At 42.9% G+C, this 21,450-nt stretch overlaps 1 protein-coding gene across 1 annotated transcript in view; it reads right to left on the bottom strand.

Annotated features, from left to right (window-relative positions):
- Positions 1–327: 327 nt before the first annotated feature.
- The window catches only part of ABCG5 (ATP binding cassette subfamily G member 5), a 34,189-nt gene continuing 13,066 nt past the window's right edge, over positions 328–21,450 (bottom strand). The window contains exons 5-13 of the mRNA XM_007459951.1: positions 21,035–21,167; positions 19,309–19,448; positions 18,423–18,552; positions 17,372–17,585; positions 17,084–17,289; positions 16,131–16,269; positions 10,818–11,003; positions 1,329–1,441; positions 328–526 (exon numbers count right to left, since the gene is read on the bottom strand). Of these exons, the coding sequence (XP_007460013.1) occupies positions 333–526; positions 1,329–1,441; positions 10,818–11,003; positions 16,131–16,269; positions 17,084–17,289; positions 17,372–17,585; positions 18,423–18,552; positions 19,309–19,448; positions 21,035–21,167 (1,455 nt within the window). The 3' untranslated portion in view covers positions 328–332. The remainder of the gene's footprint in view (positions 527–1,328; positions 1,442–10,817; positions 11,004–16,130; positions 16,270–17,083; positions 17,290–17,371; positions 17,586–18,422; positions 18,553–19,308; positions 19,449–21,034; positions 21,168–21,450) is intronic.

A 21,450-nucleotide genomic window follows, 5' to 3' on the forward strand; every position in this document is an offset into this window, starting at 1 on the left:
TTACCAAAGCCTTTATCAAATGTAAGCATAAGCTTTAACTGACCTATTTTTCTGTGTCTAGAACAAAGAAAACAAATAGTCACATTAGTCTCCCATAACTTTATGAATTATTATGAACATCTTGGGACCAGCTCAGTCACAATTTCCAAATACCACATGTCTCTCCTGGAATAGCATTCAAGGCCTGCATGGATCCAAGGGGCACAGGGAGTCTTAATGGTTAAAAGTCTTACGAGGTACTACTAAGAATCACGTGACATTCTTATTTCAGAAATTCAAAGCAGTCACGTACATCTAGGAGCTTAAGTTCCATTTCGCAGCAATGTTCTTTACTATCTGCTAATGAGATAATCCCTGATTTTAAAACCAATTATTCCTAGGATGACAAGAACTGGGATAAATGAATACAAAATCAGAAAGTTGGCTGTGAATCTCGATGTTGCACCTGGGCAGGTTCTCTCAATGAACTGAATTCCTTGACCGAAGGCACACATTGGATTAGTTGACATAGAACCATTTGAGTTGCCTGCCAGGGAAAAGATTGACAATGTCAAATATGGTACTTGCAAGGTAATTTAATCGACACGTATTTATCAGATGCCCACTAAGTGCTCAGCCTTCTGCTAAGTGCTCTTCTTCATGAAGATACAGGAAATTTTAGAGAGCCCAGAACTCATTACTAGATGAAGCAATAGTGAGTGTTGGGGGCCTTGAAGATGGAAATGGGTTTGTTTCCATTTTGGGTGTATATTCAGTACCATAGTACTGATAAAAATTATGATCACTTAGCACTGAATATCCCGAGGTTACTAATGTTATCACCTAAAGATAGATAAAACAACTACTAAATTCTGCCCTGTTCTTTAGGTGTCTTCACAGAGTGGCCTGGGATTGCCAATGGCCAGGAGGGCCTTGCTGTGCTCCCACTGCCCTCTTGTGGGATTAGGGAACAGATTTTTGCCAAAAATGGCTTCACTCAGCTACATACTCTGTACATTTGGGGGAAGAGGAAGCCACTGCAGCCTGCTTCACCCTGTTCAGTAGGTACAGGAACTGATCCATCCAGAATATACTAGTGTTTACCTCAGTATGCATTAAGTCTATCATTTTCTAAAAACATGGGAGTGCCCTTAAGCTACTGACCTTTGACAAGTGACTAGCTTGACTACTGCTTATTATTTTAAAAATCAGAGAAAATGTTAGACTCTTCAAAACAAAGTTTTAAATCCCTTTTACAATATAGCATTTACTTAAAAAATACATTTCCCTCAAGGAATTGTTTTTTTCAAACTAATATGTAAAAATAAATTCCAAAATTGAATACTTACCACAAGTGAAATTCTGTCCATAGAACTCATTGACTACAAGAATCTCAGAGCAATATTTTTGGAATGTAAAATAACTGAAGATTTTAAAAGGAAGGGGCATTTCTTCTGTGTTTCTTAAGAAAAAGCAAAAAGAAAGAAAGATGAACTTCAATAGGCTTTGGTGGCAGTCCTACCACATGAAAAGAAAGGCAACCCTTATGTTTCCCAACAGGAATATACATAGTTTTTCATCTCTCATTATAAAAATATCTTCACTAGAAAAACTTCAGACTACACTGAGAAGTATAAAGAAATACCACTGCCCAGAAATAACTATTGTTAACATTTTGGTGATATATGTAATGTGTATTTATAACATTTTACATAAATGGAATTAAACTCCTCATCCTCTTTCCTAACCTGCTTTTTCAAACAAACGTATGCCCCAGACATCCTTTCAAGTCAGTAAGCATAACACACCATCATTTTTAATCACAACTTGGTGATCCATTATAGTAGGAACCTTAATTTAACACACCCCTAATGATGGACTGGTGTCTAATTTTATTGGTAAGCACCACTGATATAAACATAGAACAACACACCACATTAGAGGAGGATGTTTGTGATTAAACAGATTTGAGGTGCTCATGTATGAAGTGAGAACTAAACTATAATACAAGGGGAAAAGGATGGTGAGAAAAGCAGACATTCGTTGTGAAACCTGTTTCAGGAGAAACTGCATGCTGACCCTGTGGCCTTCTTAGTCCACTCAGTAGCTTTTACCAACCAACAAATATGTATTACATTCTTTCTATTTGCGAGGCACTAGTCCTGGGTGCTTACGGAATTCGAAAGAAGTATCCTACCCCTAAAGACTCATAATGTAGTTGGGAGACATAATCTGTACATTCTCAAGGCTATAAAAATACACAGTGGTGAACAATTTGTGCTTAGAAAGTACAGAAAACCAGTACTACATGTCTGTGACGTTCTTGTATTTAGTAGTTATGGTTTCACCAAGTGATCCCCAAACTCCATGACTTTCAGTTATTGGCAATTTTCTGAGGCACAAAATTGAATTAGCCACTTTGAGAGGCTGCTAACTGGAAAGGACAGATCGGAGTCTGGGGAGGATGTAGGGGCAGAGGAAGGACACTCTAGAAAGGCAGAATGGTATGAGCACAGGCATGTGGGACTGGATGGACTAGAAAGGCAGAGGATCCGAAGTGGGAGCGGTAGGAGGTGAGTTTGGAATGGTAGCCATGAACTGGCTACTTCAGGGCCTTGCAGGCAGTTGACATTGAAGGACCATGATAAAAGTCACATTGCAATCAATGTTTTAAGAAAATTAAAGTGGCACCAGCAAGTAGGATGGACCAGAATAAGAGTAGAGTAGGAACAGCAAAAAAGAGAGCAGGCTACAGCAGAAGTTCAAGGATGAGATGACAAAGGCTTGTAAGAGGATGACGGCCACGAGAAGATGGCTGCCCAGATGGCTAGAGTGTGAGGTGGGAACCATGTGCCTTCGTCTTGTACCATACCACACAAGGCAAACTCAAAAGCTCCATGTGCATCTGTGATTTGACATCAGAGAAGAAAACCAACGTGCTATGGTGACTGATCCAGTGTGTAGGCAGTCCAAGAAGAGAGAGTAGTCATTCATTTATTCACTCAATCCAAATATTTCTGGCAAACCTAATTGGTTAAAGGCCTTGGGCCAGCCACTGAGAAGAGCTATAATGATGAATGAGACACAGCTGCTGCCCTCAAGAGGCTGACTGCAACTGAGCAGCATGTGATGGGCTGTGAGACCCAACAAAGGGGGCTTTCAGAGAGAGCTCGCCCTGCCAAGGGAACGACAGGCTTCGTGCAGGCGGCAGAGAGGGGGACAAATGGATCAGTGGAGGACACAGGAGGAGAGCTAGTCTGTGTCACAGCAATCCTTGCAGTTCACCCGAGAGGGAGGAACCACAGATGTGGGACCATCTACATTATATTGTTAAAAGGGGGGAAAAGCATGCATACCTTACTCCTTCACAATAGTATGAGCTCATTTTAATTAAAGATGATATAAAAGTCTAGCAAAATACACAACAAAATTTAACTCTGGGTTGTGATACTTGAGGTAACTTTTACTTAACTTCCTTATACATTTCTGTATTGTGTGCATTTCTCCCCCTAAGAACTTGCATTATTTTGTAAGCAGAGAGAACAACAAAGCTATTTCCACTTGTGTTTAAAGGAAGAGACAGCCGAAAGTGCATATGTTGCAGGCACTCAGTCAGGAAAGATGATGACTTGAGGGAAAATACATAAACTCAATGACTAGGAGGTTGATGTGGGGCCTTCAGGAGCGCAGTTTCACCCCAGTGATGGAGCGGAACCCAGGTGAAGCCTTGGGATGTTGAGATCTTGCAAAGAACCCAACAGCATTTTGATAATGTTGGCCACTGCCCCCCGTCTCAAGAATAATCAATCCCCTTTCCTATAAACCAAATACGTGAAATAGTGCCAGACTGATTGGAGCACATAATGTTTCAAATATGAAAGAGGAGATGCTGCTGAAGATTGGGTCTGTAATTTGCTGGCTTGATCCCATGCCATTGGGGTGATCTTATCTGGGCATTTTTCATAGATGCTAACAAGCCAATTAAGCAACATAGACAAATACAATGTAATGGTGTCACTATAAAAAAATATCCTCCCTGACTGTTCAAAACCGAACTCACTTGGCTTTATAATAACTCACTACAGTTCATGAAGTGTTTCCACATTGCTGATCTCATTCCAGTCTCATGATCCCTTGAGGCAGGTGGGGCTGAGCTCATTATCTCCATTTTATAAATGAGGAAACTAATTTAGGTAGAAAAGTAACTTGCCAATGGTCACTTGGCAACTAAGTGGTAGGAGGAAGATGCTGACTCCAGGGTCGGTGCTGTCTCCAGGGAGCCACATGCCTCCCCGGAGAGTCTTCACAGCCGTGTGATCAGAACAAAGTCAAGTCTGAGCTTAGTTTTCTTACCTGAACGTGGATTGCTCTGAGAGTTAATTAAACAGATATGATTACATACAATAGCTGCTCAATAGCTTTTTTCTTTGATTTTTTTTTAAACATCTTTATTGGAGTGTAATTGCTTTACAATGGTGGGTTAGTTTCTGCTTTATAAGAAAGTGAATCAGCTATACATGTACATATAACGCCATATCTCCTCCCTCTTGCGTCTCCCTCCCACCCTCCCTATCCCACTCCTCTAGGTGGTCACAAAGGACCAAGCTGATCTCCCTGGGCTATGCAGCTGCTTCCCACTAGCTATCTGTTTTACATTTGGTAGTTTATATATGTCCATGCCACTCTCTCACTTCGTCCCAGCTTACCCTTCCCCCTCCCCATGTCCTCAAGTCCATTCTCTATGTATGCGTCTTTATTCCTGTCCTGCCCTTAGGTTCTTCAGGACTTTTTTTTTTTTTAGATTCCATATATATGTGTTAGCATACGGTATTTGTTTTCCTCTTTCTGACTTACTTCACTCTGTATGACAAGACTCTAGGTCCATCCACCTCACTACAAATAACTCATTTTCATTTCTTTTTATGGCTGAGTAATATTCCAGTGTATATATGTGCCACATCTTTATCCATTCATCTGTCGATGGACACTTAGGGTTGCTTCCATGTCCTGGCTATTGTAAATAGAGCTGCAGTGAACATTGTGGTACGTGACTCTTTTTGAATTATGGTTTTCTCAGGGTATATGCCCAGTAGTGGGACTGCTGGGTCCTATGGTAATTCTATTTTTAGTTTTTTAAGGAACCTCCATACTGGTCTCCATAGTGATTGTATAAATTTATATTCCCACCAACAGTGCAAGAGGGCTCCCTTTTCTCCACATCCTCTCCAGCATTTATTGTTGGTAGATTTTTTGATGGTGGCCATTCTGACTGGTGTGAGGTGATACCTCATTGTAGTTTTGATTTGCATTTCTCTAATGATTAGTGATGTTGAGCATCCTTTCATGTGTTTGTTGGCAATCTGTATATCTTCTTTGGAGAAATGTCTAGGTCTTTTGCCCATTTTTGGATTTGTTTGTTTGTTTGTTTTGATATTGAGCTGCATGAGCTGCTTGTAAAATTTGGAGATTAATCCTTTGTCCGTTGATTCATTTGCAAATATTTTCTCTCATTCTGAGGGCTGTCTTTTCATCTTGTTTATGGTTTCCTTTGCTGTGCAAAAGCTTTCAAGTTTCTTTAGGTCCCATTTGTTTATTTTTGTTTTTATTTCCATTCTCTAGGAGGTGGGTCAAAAAGGATCTTGCTGAGGGCTTCCCTGGTGGCGCAGTGGTTGAGAGTCCACCTGCCAATGCAGGGGACGTGGGTTCGTGCCCCGGTCCGGGAGGATCCCACTATCTCTGGGCTTTCTATCCTATTCCATTGATCTATCTTTCTGTTTTTGTGCCAGTACCATACTGTCTTGATTACTGTAGCTTTGTAGTATAGTCTGAAGTCAGGCAGCCTGATTCCTCCAGCTCCATTTTTTGTTCTCAAGATTGCTTTGGCTATTCGGGGTCTTTTGTGTTTCCATACAAATTGTGAAATTTTTTGTTCTAGTTCTGTGAAAAATGCCAGTGGTAGTTTGATAGGGATTGCATTGAATCTATAGATTGCTTTGGGAAGTAGAGTCATTTTCACAATGTTGATTCTTCCAATCCAAGAACATGGTATATCTCTCCATCTGTTTGTATCATCTTTAATTTCTTTCATCAGTGTCTTATAATTTTCTGCATACAGGTCTTTTGTCTCCTTAGGTAGGTTTATTCCTAGATATTTTATTCTTTTCGTTGCAGCAGTAAATGGGACTGTTTCCTTAAATTCTCTTTCAGATATTTCATCATTAGTGTACAGGAATGCAAGAGATTTCTGTGCATTAATTTTGTATCCTGCTACTTTACCAAATTCATTGATTAGCTCTAGTAGTTTTCTGGTAGCCTCTTTAGGATTCTCTATGTATAGTATCATGTCATCTACAAACAGTGACAGCTTTACTTCTTCTTTTCCGATTTGGATTCCTTTTATTTCTTTTTCTTCTCTGATTACTGTGCCTAAAACTTCCAAAACTATGTTGAATAATAGTGGTGAGAGTGGGCAACCTTGTCTTGTTCCTGATCTTAGAGGAAATGGTTTCAGTTTTTCACCATTGAGAATGATATTGGCTGTGGGTTTGTCAAATATGGCCTTTATTATGTTGAGGTAAGTTCCCTCTATGCCTACTTTCTGGAGGGTTTTTATCATAAATCGGTGTTGAATTTTGTCAAAAGCTTTTTCTTCATCTATTGAGATGACAGTTTTTCTCCTTCAATTTGTCACTATGGTTTATCACATTGATTTATTTGCGTATATTGAAGAATATTTGCATTCCTGGGATAAACCCCACTTGATCATGGTGTATGATCATTTTAATGTGCTGTTGGATTCTGTTTGCTAGTATTTTGTTGAGGATTTTTGCATCTATGTTCATCTATGTGATACTGGCCTGTAGTTTTCTTTCTTTGTGACATCTTTGTCTGGTTTTGGTATCAGGGTGATGGTGGCCTTGTAGAATGAGTTTGGGAGTGTTTCTCCTTCTGCCACATTTTGGAAGAGTTTGAGAAGGACAGGTGTTAGCTCTTCTCTAAATGTTTGATAGAATTCGCCTGTGAAGCCATCTGGTCTTGGGCTTTTGTTTGTTGGAAGATTTTTAATCACAGTTTCTATTTCAGTGCTTGTGATTGGTCTGTTTATATTTTCTATTTCTTCCTGGTTCAGTCTCAGGAGGTTGTGCTTTTCTAAGGATTTGTCCATTTCTTCCAGGTTGTCCATTCTATTGGCATAGAGTTGCTTGTAGTAATCTCTCATGATCCTTTGTATTTCTGCAGTGTTAGGTGTTGCTTCTCTTTTTTCATTTCTAATTCTGTTGATTTCAGTCTTCTCCCTTTTTTTCTTGATGAGTCTGGCTAATGGTTTATCAATTTTGTTTCTCTTCTCAAAGAACCAGCTTTTAGTTTTACTGATCTTTGCTATCATTTCCTTCATTTCTTTTTCATTTATTTCTGATCTGATCTTTATCATTTCTTTCCTTCTGCTAACTTTGGGGTTTTCTTGTTCTTCTTTCTCTAATTGCTTTAGTTGTAAGGTTAGGTTGTTTATTTGAGAGTTTCTTGTTTCTTGAGGTAGGATCGTATTGCTATCAACTTCCCTCTTAGAACTGCTTCTGCTGCATTCCCATAGGTTTTGGGTTGTCGTGTTTTCATTGTCATTGTTTCTAGGTATTTTTTGATTTCCTCTTTGATTTCTTCAGTGATCTCTTGGCTATTTAGTAGCCTATTGTTTAGCCTCCATATGTTTGTATTTTTTACAGTTTTTTTCCTGTAATTGATATCTAGTCTCGTAGCGTTGTGGTCAGAAAAGATACTTGATACGATCTCAAATTTCTTAAATTTACCAAGGCTTGATTTGTGACCCAAGATATGATGTATCCTGGAGAATGTTCCATGAGCACTTGAGAAGAAAGTGTATTCTGTTGTTTTTGGATGGAATGTCCTATAAATATCAATTAAGTCCATCTTGTTTAATGTATCATTTAAAGCTTGTGTTTCTTTATTCTCATTTTGGATGATCTGTCCATCGGTGAAAGTGGGGTGTTAAAGTCCCCTACTATGAATGTGTTACTGCCGATTTCCCCTTTTATGGCTGTTAGCATTTGCCTTATTTACTGAGGTGCTCCTATGTTGTGTGCATAAATATTTACAATTGTTATATCTTCTTCTTGGATTGATCCCTTGATCATTATGTAGTGTCCTTGTCTCTTGTAATAGTCTTTATTTTAAAGTCTATTTTGTCTGATATGAGAATTGCTACTCTAGCTTTCTTCTGATTTCCATTTGTATGGAATATCTTTTTCCATCCCCTCACTTTCAGTCTGTATGTGTCCCTAGGTCTGAAGTGCGTCTCTTGTAGACAGCATATATACGGGTCTTGTTTTTGTATCCATTCAGCCAGTCTGTGTCTTTTGGTGGGAGCATTTAATCCATTTACATTTAAGGTAGTTATTTATATGTATGTTCCTATTACCATTTTCTTAATTGTTTTGGGTTATTGTAAGTCTTTTCCTTCTCTTGTGTTTCCTGCATAGAGAAGTTCCTTTAGCATTTGTTGTAGAGCTGGTTTGGTGGTGCTGAATTCTCTTAGCTTTTGCTTGTCTGTGAAGGTTTTAATCTCTCCATTGAATCTGAGTGAGATCCTTGCTGGGTAGAGTATTCTTGGTTGTAGGTTTTTCCATTTCATCACTTTATATATGTCCTGCCACTCCCTTCTGGCTTTCAGAGTTTCTGCTGAAAGATCAGCTGTTGACCTTATGGGGATTCCCTTGTATGTTGTTTGTTGCTTCTCCCTTGCTGCTTTTAATATTTTTTCTTTGTATTTAATTTTTGATAGTTTGATTAATATTTGTCTTGGTGTGCTTCTCCATGGATTTATCCTGTATGGGACTCTGCACTTCCTGGACTTGACTATTTCCTTTCCTATATTAGGGAAGTTTTCAACTATAATCTCTTCAAATATTTTCTCAGACCCTTTCTTTTTCTCTTCTTCTGGGACCCCTATAATTCGAATGTTGGTGTGTTTAATGTTGTCCCAGAGGTCCCTGAGACTGTCCTCAGTTCTTTTCATTGTTTTTTCTTTATTCTGCTCTGCGGTAGTTATTTCCACTATTTTATCTTCCAGGTCACTTATCCATTCTTCTGCTTCAGTTATTCTGCTATTGATTCCTTCTAGAGAATTTTTAATTTCATTTATTGTGTTGTTCACCATTGTTTGTTTGCTCTTTAGTTCTTCTAGGTCCTTGTTAAACGTTTCTTGTATTTTCTCCATTCTATTTCCAAGACTTTGGATCATCTTTACTATCATTACTCTGAATTCTTTTTCAGGTAGACTGCCTATTTCCTCTTCATTTGTTCGGTCTGGTGGGTTTTAACCTTGCTCCTTCATCTGCTGTGTGTTTCTCTGTCTTCTCATTTTGCTTAACTTACCGTGTTTGGGGTCTCCTTTTCGCAGGCTGCAGGCTGCAGGCTGCAGGCTGCAGGTTTGTAGTTCCCATTGTTTTTGGTGTCTGCCCCCAGTGGGTAAGGTTGGTTCAGTGGGTTGTGTAGGCTTCCTGGTGGAGGGGACTGGTGCCTGTGTTCTGGTGGATGAGGATCGTCTTTCTGGTGGGCAGGACCGTGTCCAGTGGTGTGTTTTGGGGTGTCTGTGACATTATCATGGTTTTAGGCAGCCTCTCTGCTAATGGGTGGGGTTGTATTCCTGTCTTGCTAGTTGTTTGGCATAGGGTATCCAACACTGTAGCTTGCTGGTCGTTGAGTGGAGCTGGGTCTTAGCACTGAGATGGAGATCTCTGGGAGAGTTTTCACCATTTGACATTACGTGGAGCCGGAAGATCTCTGGTGGGCCAGTGTCCTGAACTCGGCTGTCCCACCTCAGAGGCACAGGCCTGACACCTGGCCAGAGCACCAAGACCCTGTCAGCCACATGGCCAGGTACATGGAGAGTTCCTTGCCTTTTGGGAAGTCTGAGGTCTCCTGCCAGCATTCAGTAGGTGTTCTCTAGGAGTTGTTCCACATGTAGATGTATTTCTGATGTATTTGTGGGGAAGAGGGTGATCTCCATGTCTTACCCCTCTGCCATCTTGAAGGTCTCCAGGACCTTTTCTTTGATTTTTAAGTCAAAGAAACAGAGCTGTCTTCACATTTTCTCAGGGACCCATAGTTTACTTACTGGATGCCACTCACATCACCCACCTGAAACCACTTTCACCCTTCTAAAATTTTCTGCCCTTCCTGCTACTTTTAAAAAATATACAATATGTATGTATGTGTACATATATTTTTTCTTGGTTATAAAGTAATGCTTGTCCATTATAGAAAATTCACAAAATATAGGAAAATATGAAGAAAATTAAAATAAGTATCACCCAGAGAGAACTACTGTTTACATTTGGTGTGTGTCCTTCTAGTCCTGATGCTTTCTTGAGCAATCTTTTATCCTGTAGCCTCTTTTCTTATCTGACTGTTCTTACTTTCTTAAAGTAACTGAGAATTGAGAGCTGGAATAGAAACTCAACAGTGCCAGGGAAGAAATGAACCAAATGCATGCTATTTAATAGCCTGTAATAGGCTGTGAGTATTTCTGGAGGACAGCTTGGTTTTCCTCCTCTTGTTATAATGGCTTATGACATGTGATAACATGCTTCAATCATCATTTCCTGATGCTCATTCCGAAGACGTTTTATTTAACAAATAATGAACCATTCAAAGTCTAAGCAATACTGACTAGGAAGCACTATAAATACTCTGGACTGTAAGGTGATAGAGTATCACAGTATCACACAGCACTTCTCTGTAATGCCTTATAATAATCATTATGAGGTGATCATTAACATCACATCATACCAATCTAAATCATTTGAATTATTAGATCTTACCTCAGGAATCCAGAGCCCGCAAGCACCCCAGCAATGCAGAGCAGGGCCACCACGCTGTTGACCACATTTGGGTTTTGGACCACACCAAGTAGCACAAGAGTTAGAAATTCACCAATTAAGTGGGGGGCCAAGATAGCAGCAGAGAAATATCCAAATCTTGCAGCCTCAGGGTATAAGGCCAGAGTCCTAGAAAAACATAAGGTCTTTAGTTCCTCTCCAAGGGTTATCATTTAAGAAAAATTCCACCCTTGACTTGTGTGGATAAATCCATGGTGGTTAAGTGGGTGGGGAGAGTCTGCAGGACAGGACAAACTCCCCTCTGAAAGGCTTTTTCGGAACAGGGCCAACATTTGAGGCCATTTAGTGCCTCAAATTGTTTCTGTTGGCCCCAAGTCAATGGAGCCACCTTTTCCTTTTTACAGCCCCTCAGCTCTCACAGAAAAATACTAATACTCAGAGGATGGTCACAACCAACTGCAGTAAGTAGGGCTCAACTGTCCAGGCTTCTCCATAGGCAACCACATTCTGCCTGGCTGGCACTGCTCCCACCCTAGCTAGCCTACTACCCTAATGCTAAGGACTCACCCAACCTGCTTCTCAGCCCCTCCTTCCCTGAACCTCATCCTTGTTACATGGGGTTACTGCCAGCATGAAAACCCTTCACTGCTTTCATCCTCCAATGGATTAGCCCTCCCCAGGCCTGTTCCATTCCATTCTTGTCTTTTATTCTACCAACCCCTTCCACTGATTTGACCTTCATGTTCTTGTAAACAAGCTACTCTATATCCATGCCCCTTAACCTCTTACATTCCTTTCACCAAATAACATTTCCCTGGTGATAGCACGTCCTCAACAACCCTTAGACATGGCTGCTCTTTCTTCCATTTGTAGAGTAAGTAAGAGGAGTTGGCATGTCTTACACTCACCCCCCCCTACCACTCTTCAAGGTCATCTGCCTTTCCTCCTATACACATCAGGAAGTTGGCTTCTACTACTAATTCTCTGCCTCAAGGCAGTCCTCTGTGACTTTTAAGACATTCTCTCACCTTTGATGATTTTGTAGCTTTTAGACCAGGGTCAGTTTTGCACTCCTGTCCACCATCATTATCCTCAAGGTTTTTAACCTTGATAATCCATCAACACCAGTGCCTCCTAATTAGGTAACCTGATCAATTCCAGTGGCTCCACCCACCTAATCTTGATCACTCACTACGTCTTGGATTTAAATGTTACTTGTTACTCAAAACTGTTGCACGTCCAAGATTTCACATTCTGAAAATGCCCTTTCTGATCATGGCCTCCTCCCGTCTCCCATTTCCCCAAAGCCCTCAGTGCCTCAGATCCTCATCCCTTCTGCTAGTCTTTGCCTTACCAATCCCCCACCTGGGGGCCTTGCTCTCTCAATTAAGCTGTGCTAATTGGATCCACTTTGCCACTTTGCCTCAGCTGATTCCTGGACTCCTGGTTCTTCCTCATTGCTTATTAGGTTCCAATGTCATGTCCCATCATGGCTAACAAAAGCTTCTGCTTTAAACTACGCCCTCTTCCCAGGGAATTTCGAACTCTCTCCCCAGTGCTCAGCAGATGGATTTACCTCCCATTTTGTGAATTTCTATCTTTACCTTCCCTACTTTGCATCTCCTCTTTCTCCCTGTCTCTATCTCTTACCCCATCTTTGCCAAGCTTTATCCTGTCTACTTGCATCCTTGGAACTTTTAGTCTGATTTTCCTGTTTCTGCCTTGGTCTAATCTGGAAACTTGGTCTGCGAATTACCCAATTTTTCTGTAGTTTCATCTACTCTCAATCTAATGGTTTTCCCTAATGGTCTTACTTACCGTATTGTAAAATAACCACTCCTTGAGTCTGGTAACCTTTTAAGCAACTGCCCCCTCTTCATCCTCTCCTGTACCACCAAGCTTCTCAAACGGCACCTGCTTCTCCCATCTCACTCCTTGTTCCCTTGTAAACCTGACTGGCACCCCCACCACTCTACTGAACCTCTTTTATGGAAGAGCACCAGTGACCTCCTAAACCTATGCCTCACCTCCTTGAATCTCTGCAGTACTGAACGGGTTCACTACACCTTTGTGAAACTCCCTCCCCTCTTGCCTTCTCTGACGCTGCCCGATCCTGCTTCTCCTTCCACCACTCTAACCACATCTCTGCCTCTCTCACCGGATTGCTTCCCTCTTCCCACCCTCTGAAGGTGCCTCTTAAGATATCACCCTCAGACCGCTTCCTCCCTGACATGACATTCTCGCCTATAGAATCCATTCCCAGGCCTCTCTCACTCCTCTTGCCTTTTCTTTCTACACCAATCTATTGTGCCTCAGATTGACCTCAGATTGACATCTCCTGTTGGGTGTCCTGTAGCATCCCAGATGCAACATATTCAAAACCAAATCCATTCTCTTTCCTCGCAAACTTGATAAGGATGCTGTTCCTTCCCATTCTCCCAGGCTGAAAACTCAGGCATCATCCATGACTCTCTTTACCCCCCAGCAAATCCATTCCATTTCTGAGTCCATTCGATTCTACTTTCCCAGCATCTCAAAGTGAAACCCCCTTTCTGTTGCCACTGCTGCTTTCTTCACCAGAGCCTCTGCCTTTCCCAGACTGTTACCAAGGCTCCTCACTGGGCTGTTCAGCCTCTCTGCCCTAACTCTCCAGTCTGAGACCAAAGTGATGCCAGCCTCACCCCCCAGAGTCCAACACAGATGGGTCACTCCCTGGGGATCAAAATCCTCTACTATGTACCGGTATCTAATCCACTTCAGCCCCTTAGCCTGGCATTCAGCACCTCACCTACCAGGCTCCAAGGCTGTCAGTCATATTTTCCATTATTCCTTCCAATCCTCCTTTCCCCACAGCACAACTGAATTTTTTCTCTGGAAAGGTCTTGTGTGTTTTTGCTTCTGAACCTATGCTCCTTCTCTTTCTTCCCCTGAAATGCCCTTGCTCCTTTTCCATCTATTCAAATGTTGCTCATCTCTCAAGTTCTCCTTTATAAAGCCTCCAAGAGTCCCTCTCCCCATCCAGCCAAATGGACCCTTGGTCTCCTTTGTAATTCACTGTGATAATGAATGTGAGATGGGGAAGAGACATTCCCCATCGGTTCCTCAGCTTCCTCGTCTTCAAACAAGGATAACTAATAATGCCACCTTTATAGAATGGTGCCAAGGATTACATGAATTGATATACTTAAACCTTTTAGTTCCTGACATAAAAGCAAGTGCTCAATGTGCGTCAGCCATCATTGTTATCATATTCCTCAGCATAGTGTTTGTGCTTCTTTATAATATTAATCTTACACTTTCTTGAATTAAAGTCATCTGGAGATTTATGTCCACAATCCATCATCTGAAATACTTTAGGGCCAGATGTGTTTTGGAATGCGGCAATTTACAGATTTGGGAAAGACTTCACACTGCGTAGACCATACTTGCTGCAGTGGGGTCTGGGACTCCACCTGTAACGTATCTACTAAACAGGAGTGTTGCTGTGGGAAAAGTACAATGAACCTCACGTTGGTTCAGATCGGATTTTGCTACTGAGTGAGTTCAAGTCTGATGTGCTGCTAAGAGTCAGAAAACACTCCGGCTTTCAGGGCCGTCTCAGTTCAGAACTGCAAGCTTGAGGGCAGCCCCTTCAGTTTACTCCCCTTTAAATCTGCAGCTGCACCTGGCACTGTGCCTGGCACCTAGTAGGCATTCAACATTGAATCACTGAATCAAAGTATTTGATTTTGATCATTGAATCAAAGTTTTTGCTACATTGCTAACAGCTGTGCTGCCACCACTAGAAATGATTGTGTTTTTGTCAAAAAGAGTCATGACAATACTGAACCTAGTTTAAAACTGCCCTGTTTTCTAAAATCGTACAGAACTCTTTCTCATGGGCAGCTTTACAAATATCATATGGTCTTCAAAATCAGTGCTTTGCAAATTTTAAAGTGCATATATATCGCCTGGGGAATCATGTAAAATGTGGAACCCAATTCAGCAGGGCTGGGCATGAGATTTTGCAGGTTAAGACAAGCCCCAAGGTAACACTGACACTGTGCTTTGTGGGCCACATTGAGGAGCAAGGTTCTAAATTAACAAGGTTCTCAATTTCCAGCCAACCTTGGCTTACTCAAAAATGATCAGTTTTAAAAAATCTGCTCCCGGATCATTTAGCCTAAAGTAGATGGGCCTGTGGTTTATTTACATCACAGATCAGAGATTCAGCATGTTCCTGAATGTCAGAGGATAAGGAGGCTTCATCTAGGCCAGCAAGGAGGGCCATGTGGTCCCTGCCATCGCCCTTGGTTGCGAGAGTCCGCCCTCTTGCTAACCAGAGCGAGCAGCTTTGCCTCTGTCACTCCCCAGGGTGACACCAACGTCTAAGAGTCTCTGCACAACAAGACCTTCTAAACCCTTCATCTTGGAGCTCAAACTAACCAGGCCCTCACTTATCTCCTACTTGTATTTCACCTGACTCATAATAATCATTCACATCGCATATCATGGGTCTTTAAACTGGTTATGGGTAGAAGCACCAGCACATGAATCCAGTGCCCTGAAGAAAGACAGTGTCTCTAGAACCGCCTGAAGTCCTCTCTTGGAACGACACCTTTCACTACTGGAATCACAGAACGTCGGATGATTCCCCCCATCTTTTCTTAAGGGAAAGCCAGGGGGATTAGGGAAGATACATCTCCCTATGACAACAAATCAACAAATAACTCTACACATTTTCAGATTTGCATCTGTAAAAAGTTCTATGAAATAAAAAGCACTGTCTACAAACCATCAATCAAAACCCAGCATCAGGGGTGCTTCATGGTTCTCCAAAGCCCTCTTCCCATAGTCACTCTTGATTCCTCCACTCCCCGTCACCCCAGCCCAACCGCGATGCCCCAGGTCGGTCAAATGAAACCTCAGGCAGCGTTGCTGCTCCAGCTCACAGCAGCCTGGGAGCCACACTGAGCTGGGTGGACAGCCTCACTGCCTCTGCACCTGGTCCCAGCTACTCCAGAGCCCTCCCCTCAGGCCAGGCCCCGCAGTGAATGCGGGACAGGTTATTTCCTGATGCGTGCAGTCTTGCTGGTCTGCTCCCAGGTCCCATGTGGCCCACAGTGGGGTTCCTCTCTTTGTCCTGAAGGACAGGACACTGTACTGGACATTGGTGGGCAAAGACAGACCCTCCAGAGCAGGGAGCTGTTTACCCTGGGGCTCTCCCTCCACAGGTCCCACTGGCCATCTGGGACCCCACCATCTGCGAAGCATGGCCCAGGAAAACTGAAGGCCTCTGGACACCCTCTTCCTTACCAGTAGCACACGCTGCAGAATATCATGGTGGCAATGACACTGAAGGGAAGCACATGCAGCACGTAGGCTAGCAGCATCTGCCACTTCTGGTACAGGCCATCCTCGCTCTCCTGATCGCTGACGGCTCGCAACACAGGAACTGGGCATGGGAGGCAGGTTGCAGAACAGCCGGTCACCACACAGCTGGAGGAAGTGGGGTGCTAGCCCAGGTTGATTTTGAGATCTATCAGCACTGGATGGTGAGGACCAGCTGGGGCCCCCTAGTCATGGAGAAAAGGAACCTGACATCCATAGAACTATAAATACCCCCACCCCAGAAATCCACACTCTACCTGAATTACAATAGGATTACAAAAGCTGTCACAATTTATTTCCATCTCTCTAAAGTGGGGGGGAGGGGTGTCACCAATTCAAGAACACACATGCAAAAGGGACACAAATGAGTGACGTGAGGCACTCTGTCCTCTTTTCATGCAGGGTGTTGGCACAGAACATCAGGCAACTAGGTATTGCTTCTGGACTCCCATTGAGTCTGAAAACCAGGTGTTGGCTGTCCTAAAATAGGCTCCAAAAAGAACGTTAACAGTGCAAAGTTGGCCAGGCATCCGGGCCCCCATGGGCTGTGCCTCCTAATGGATAAGAGAAGATACCAGGGCTGATCTTCTAAAAACCCTGCCCAAACTCTGCTGCATCATCTCCTCATAACTTCATGCTTCCCTGGATCCTCAGAGACCCTCAGGGAGATCCACTTGGTGAGCTAATTCCCACTAAGGTGTTACTAATTCACGAGTTACCTTGTCCCAGAGAGAGAACCTGGAGGGGCCCAGGCTGAGCGCAGAGAAATACCCCTATAATGGTGGAGTCTTGCAAGGTGTCGTCTGGAGAAAGGAGATATTCAGGGAGAGAGAAGCTCCCCCGACCTCGGGGGCCCACCTCCTGGGCAGGGCACTCACACAAGTTCACAGCGTTGAGCATGCCTGTGTACGGGATGGCACCCACAAACTGGTACAGGAGACCCACACGGTCCTGTATGGCACCCTTTAGCACGTCATTCTGGACCCGTAGAAGGAAGAAAACGATGAACAAACCCATGATCAGATTCTGAGTGAGACGCATAGTCACCGCCAGCTTATTTCTCATTAAGTTTCTCGTCACTCTCCTGAAAGCCAAACAACCCCATTTTAATAGCTTTTTTTTTATGGGTGGATGTCTACCTATCTAAAATGGGGTGAGGCTCTTACCTCAAGAGAACACACAGTTTAGAAAGGGCTCCAGGAGAATCTTTGGTTTTGAAAGGAATCACTGGTAATGTTTTCAGGTGTTTTGTTCTTTCAATATCCTCCAAGGTTTTGCGATACATTGCTGATTCTTTGTAGGCAGATTCAATCATCTGGACTCTCTTGTAGGTTTCTATTTCCCGTTCTTTGTTTCGGGTATCCACTGATGTCAGGTCCACTGAAATTTTTTTCCCACAAAAAAATGACCCATGTGTTTTTAAATGCACATATATACACAGTGACTAATAATATATGTTCCATCATTGATTTAGGAGTGCTAACCATAATACCTCATCTCACCAAAATAATACCTGTTGTTAATGCCCACCTATAAAATCAGAATATTTTAAAGCTACCACAGCAGGGCCATGAGGATCCTGATAGGCCTGTCCGGGAGAATTCAGAAGTTCAGCTAATTTTTCTCTGACAAAGTAGAAGGGCACCATTTCAAGAGAGATCCCTGGGACTTTCCTGGTGGCGCAGTGGTTATGAATCCACCTGTCAGTGCAGGGGACACGGGTTCAAGGCCTAGTCCAGGAAGATCCCACATGCCACAGAGCAACTAAGCCCATGCGCCACAACTACTGAGCCCACGTGCCACAGCTACTGAAGCCCATGTGCCTAGAGCCCGTGCTCCACAAGAGAAGCCACCGCAATGAGAAGCCCACACATCACAACCAAGCGTAGCCCCTGCTCACTGCAGCTAGGGAAAGCCCACGCACAGCAACTAAGACCCAATGCAGCCAAAAATAAATAAATAAAATTAATAAATTTATTTTTTTTTAAGTGAAGAGTAGTGGTAAAATGTTTAAAAAAAAAAAAGAGATCCCCCACCTCATTCTGATAGGTCATCTATGGCAAGTTAATTGGCTCGGCCAAATTAATTTTTTGAAGAGTAAAAACACCAAAACAAAAGGAGAAATAAAACCCACTTGTGCTGGTGTCATCTAGGCAGAAATCTGAGATGATAAGTTTAAAAAACATATATGATGGGGACTGTGAAAGAAAAACTTACCATAAAAATCAAAAGGGTTTGAATGTTCGGGACAAGGGTAACTGCAGCCACTGAAGAAATCAAGCATTTCCACAGGTGTCCCACAGAAAACCAGCTCTCCGCAGCTCAGAATGGCAATTTTATCAAAGAGCTGATTGAACGACAGACAGTGTTAGTGTGTAATCAGGTCACCACATCCTTATGGAAAATAAGTCTCGAGTAGTCAGTGCTTTGACTGTCTCAGCCATACACCAGTACGCTTACTGCGGCCATCAGAACCGCTCGAAATGCATCCCGCTTCCTTCCAGCCTGGGTCGCCACTGTGGGTCCTGCTGCCTCCCAGCCTGCACCCAGCATCATGTCTAGGATAGAGGACAGCTCATGGAACTGGTCAGAGGAGCCAGGTTTGAGCCCCCGCCGTGCCCTGGAATGAGTGACCTTGGACCGAAAAAATTCTTTTAAATCTCAGATCCTCATCTATAAAAGGCAAATAATAGCTCCCTAAAAGGATCCTAGGAGATTAAGGTGAGACTTTGGGGAAGGAAATCTATATGATTTAGTGGAAAAACACAGACTTGAAAGCCAACTGGAATATGATTGCCAATTCCAGCTTTTTATTAACTGTGATATTGGCTCAATTTTGGATCATTTCTAAGTCTCACTCTTCCCCTCTGTAAAGTGAAAATACTGGTACCCACCTCATAGGGTTGCTGTGTGGATTAAAAGAGCTAGTGTATAGAAGGCATTTGGTACATGATAGGTGCTAAAAGAACTGAGTTTCCACCCTTGGCCCTTCCCATCAGGATTGCTCTGGTTTAAGTACTAATCTCTACTCCGAGATCCCCAGCCTGGCACACATATACCCACCCTGGATGAGCTGAGCTGGAACAACAGACGTCCCCCTCACCTGGAAGAGCTCGGAGCGGGGCTGGTGGATGGTGAGGATCACGATGCGGCCCCTGCGAGCCAGCTCTGCTATGAGGACAACGATCTGATTTGCAGTCACGCAGTCCAGGCCTGTGGTTGGCTCATCAAAAAGCATGACCTCTGCGGCAAAGAAAGGCCAGACATCTGAGTCACTGCTGAGCCTGCGCTTTGTGCTCTAGCCTCAGAAATTTGAACAGTTCCTTGTTGAGCTGTCTTATCCCATCCAAACAGTGTGTAGTGAGCAGTACTTTAGCCTGAGCCCAGGAGAAAGCACCTGACCTGGAAGGGCCCAACTCCCAGCTCCAGAGCACATCCCAGCCTGAATCCTTGAAGGGACAAGGCAGCAACCACATCAGGCCTCTCATGTGGCACTACAGACTGTTTGGGCTCCATCCAGGGGACCCTAACAGGGAACAAGGGCTGGCAGGTTGGCACCCAGGTGTTTCTAAAAGGCTGAGAGGAGGTTGGTTAAAAAGGCAAAATCTCACAACATGGATAGACCTAGAGATTATCATAGTAAGAGAAGTTCAACAGAGAAAGACAAATATGATATCACTTATATGTGGAATCTAAAATATGACACAAATGAACTTATCTACGAAACACACTCACAGAGAACAGACTCGTGGTTGTCAAGGAGGAGGGGGAGTAGCGGAGGGTGGACTGGGAATTTGGGATTAGCAGATGCAAACTATTATACATAGGATGGATAAACAACAAGGTCCTACTGCATAGCACAGGGAACTATATTCAGTATCCTGTGGTAAACCATAATGGAAAAGAATATGAAAAAGAATGTGTATATATATATATATATATATATATATATATATATATATGTGTGTGTGTATGTGTGTGTGTGTGTGTGTATGTATAACTGAATCACTTTGCTGTATAGCAGAAATTAACACATTGTAAATCAACTATACTTGAATAAATTTTTTAAAAAGACATAATCTCACTTCATGTCTAGCACTTTCCAACACCAACTGCATCTTTGCACTGCAGAAAACTCTGACCTGTGAAACAAAGTCCGAGATGTGACAGGCATTTGGATTCTTTAGAGGGTTTAACTGTAGCTTATTTCTACCCAAAAAGTACAGGGGCTCTTAAGAACATCCCTCTTATTTGTTCTGAAGAGTCTTGGTCTACCCCAATGTGAAGAAAGTATCCAAATGTATCATGTCCTCTTCCAAGTGTATGTAAGTGGCAAGGTTTCCCCAGACAGTGGGGAGAATGAAGCCAGGCAGGAGAGGCAGGTGACTGGCTACCCCATCTTGATAGCCCCTCCTTCCAATATATATACTTTCTCATGTATCATTTAAAGCCCTATTTTAATTCCTGCCGTTTCATAAATACTTCTAGTCACAGCAAAATTCACTGGCTTTCCAGAGTAGACACGGCGGTGCTGCTCTAGTAAGAAGTAAGGAGGGACAGGGCATTCATGGAAGACCCTAACTGAACATTAACACAAACGCAGTGCTTCCAAGTCCAACACCTCTTTTGTACTTGGATGATGGAATCGCATCAGGAACTACTTAGATTTCCAAAGAAACTGGGTCCCCAGTTTGAGAAACCTCAGTGACTTCAGTTCCCAACCAACCAACCCCTTTCCAAATGGAGACTGTGAAGAAAGGGCTGAAAACGTCTGCAGACACATGGAAGATGCCAGGCAGCAGCCAGTAGCAGTTCTGGGTCCCACTTACTGGGATCCTGGAGGAGCTGGGCTGCGATGGAGACCCGGCGCCTCTCACCGTGGGAAATTCCCCCAAAGTTGTAGTTGCCAATCAGTTGATCTGCCACGTGGCTCAGACTCAGCTCTGCCATGACTGCCTCCACCTGTAAGAGACACAATTCCAGGAAGGCTGGTCACTGCTGGGCTGTGTTCCAATTCATGGGCTGAGGATGGCAGGGGAGAGGCAACGCACTTCCCTTGAGTGCTTGGGCCACTTACAGACTCACCACATCCTAGGGAAAGCACACCTATTACAAGAGAATCCAATCTGGTTTAAATCACAATATATGTATCAGATTAAAAAAATAATATTGACATGCATTTTTTTTTCAGAAGTCCTTACAGCAACAAAAAACTGTTTCAACTTGCTTCAGGGAAGGTCAGCAG

The sequence above is a fragment of the Lipotes vexillifer genome, unplaced genomic scaffold (assembly GCF_000442215.2).
Source record: "Lipotes vexillifer unplaced genomic scaffold, Lipotes_vexillifer_v1.1 scaffold666, whole genome shotgun sequence".
Taxonomy (NCBI): Eukaryota; Metazoa; Chordata; class Mammalia; order Artiodactyla; family Lipotidae; genus Lipotes; species Lipotes vexillifer.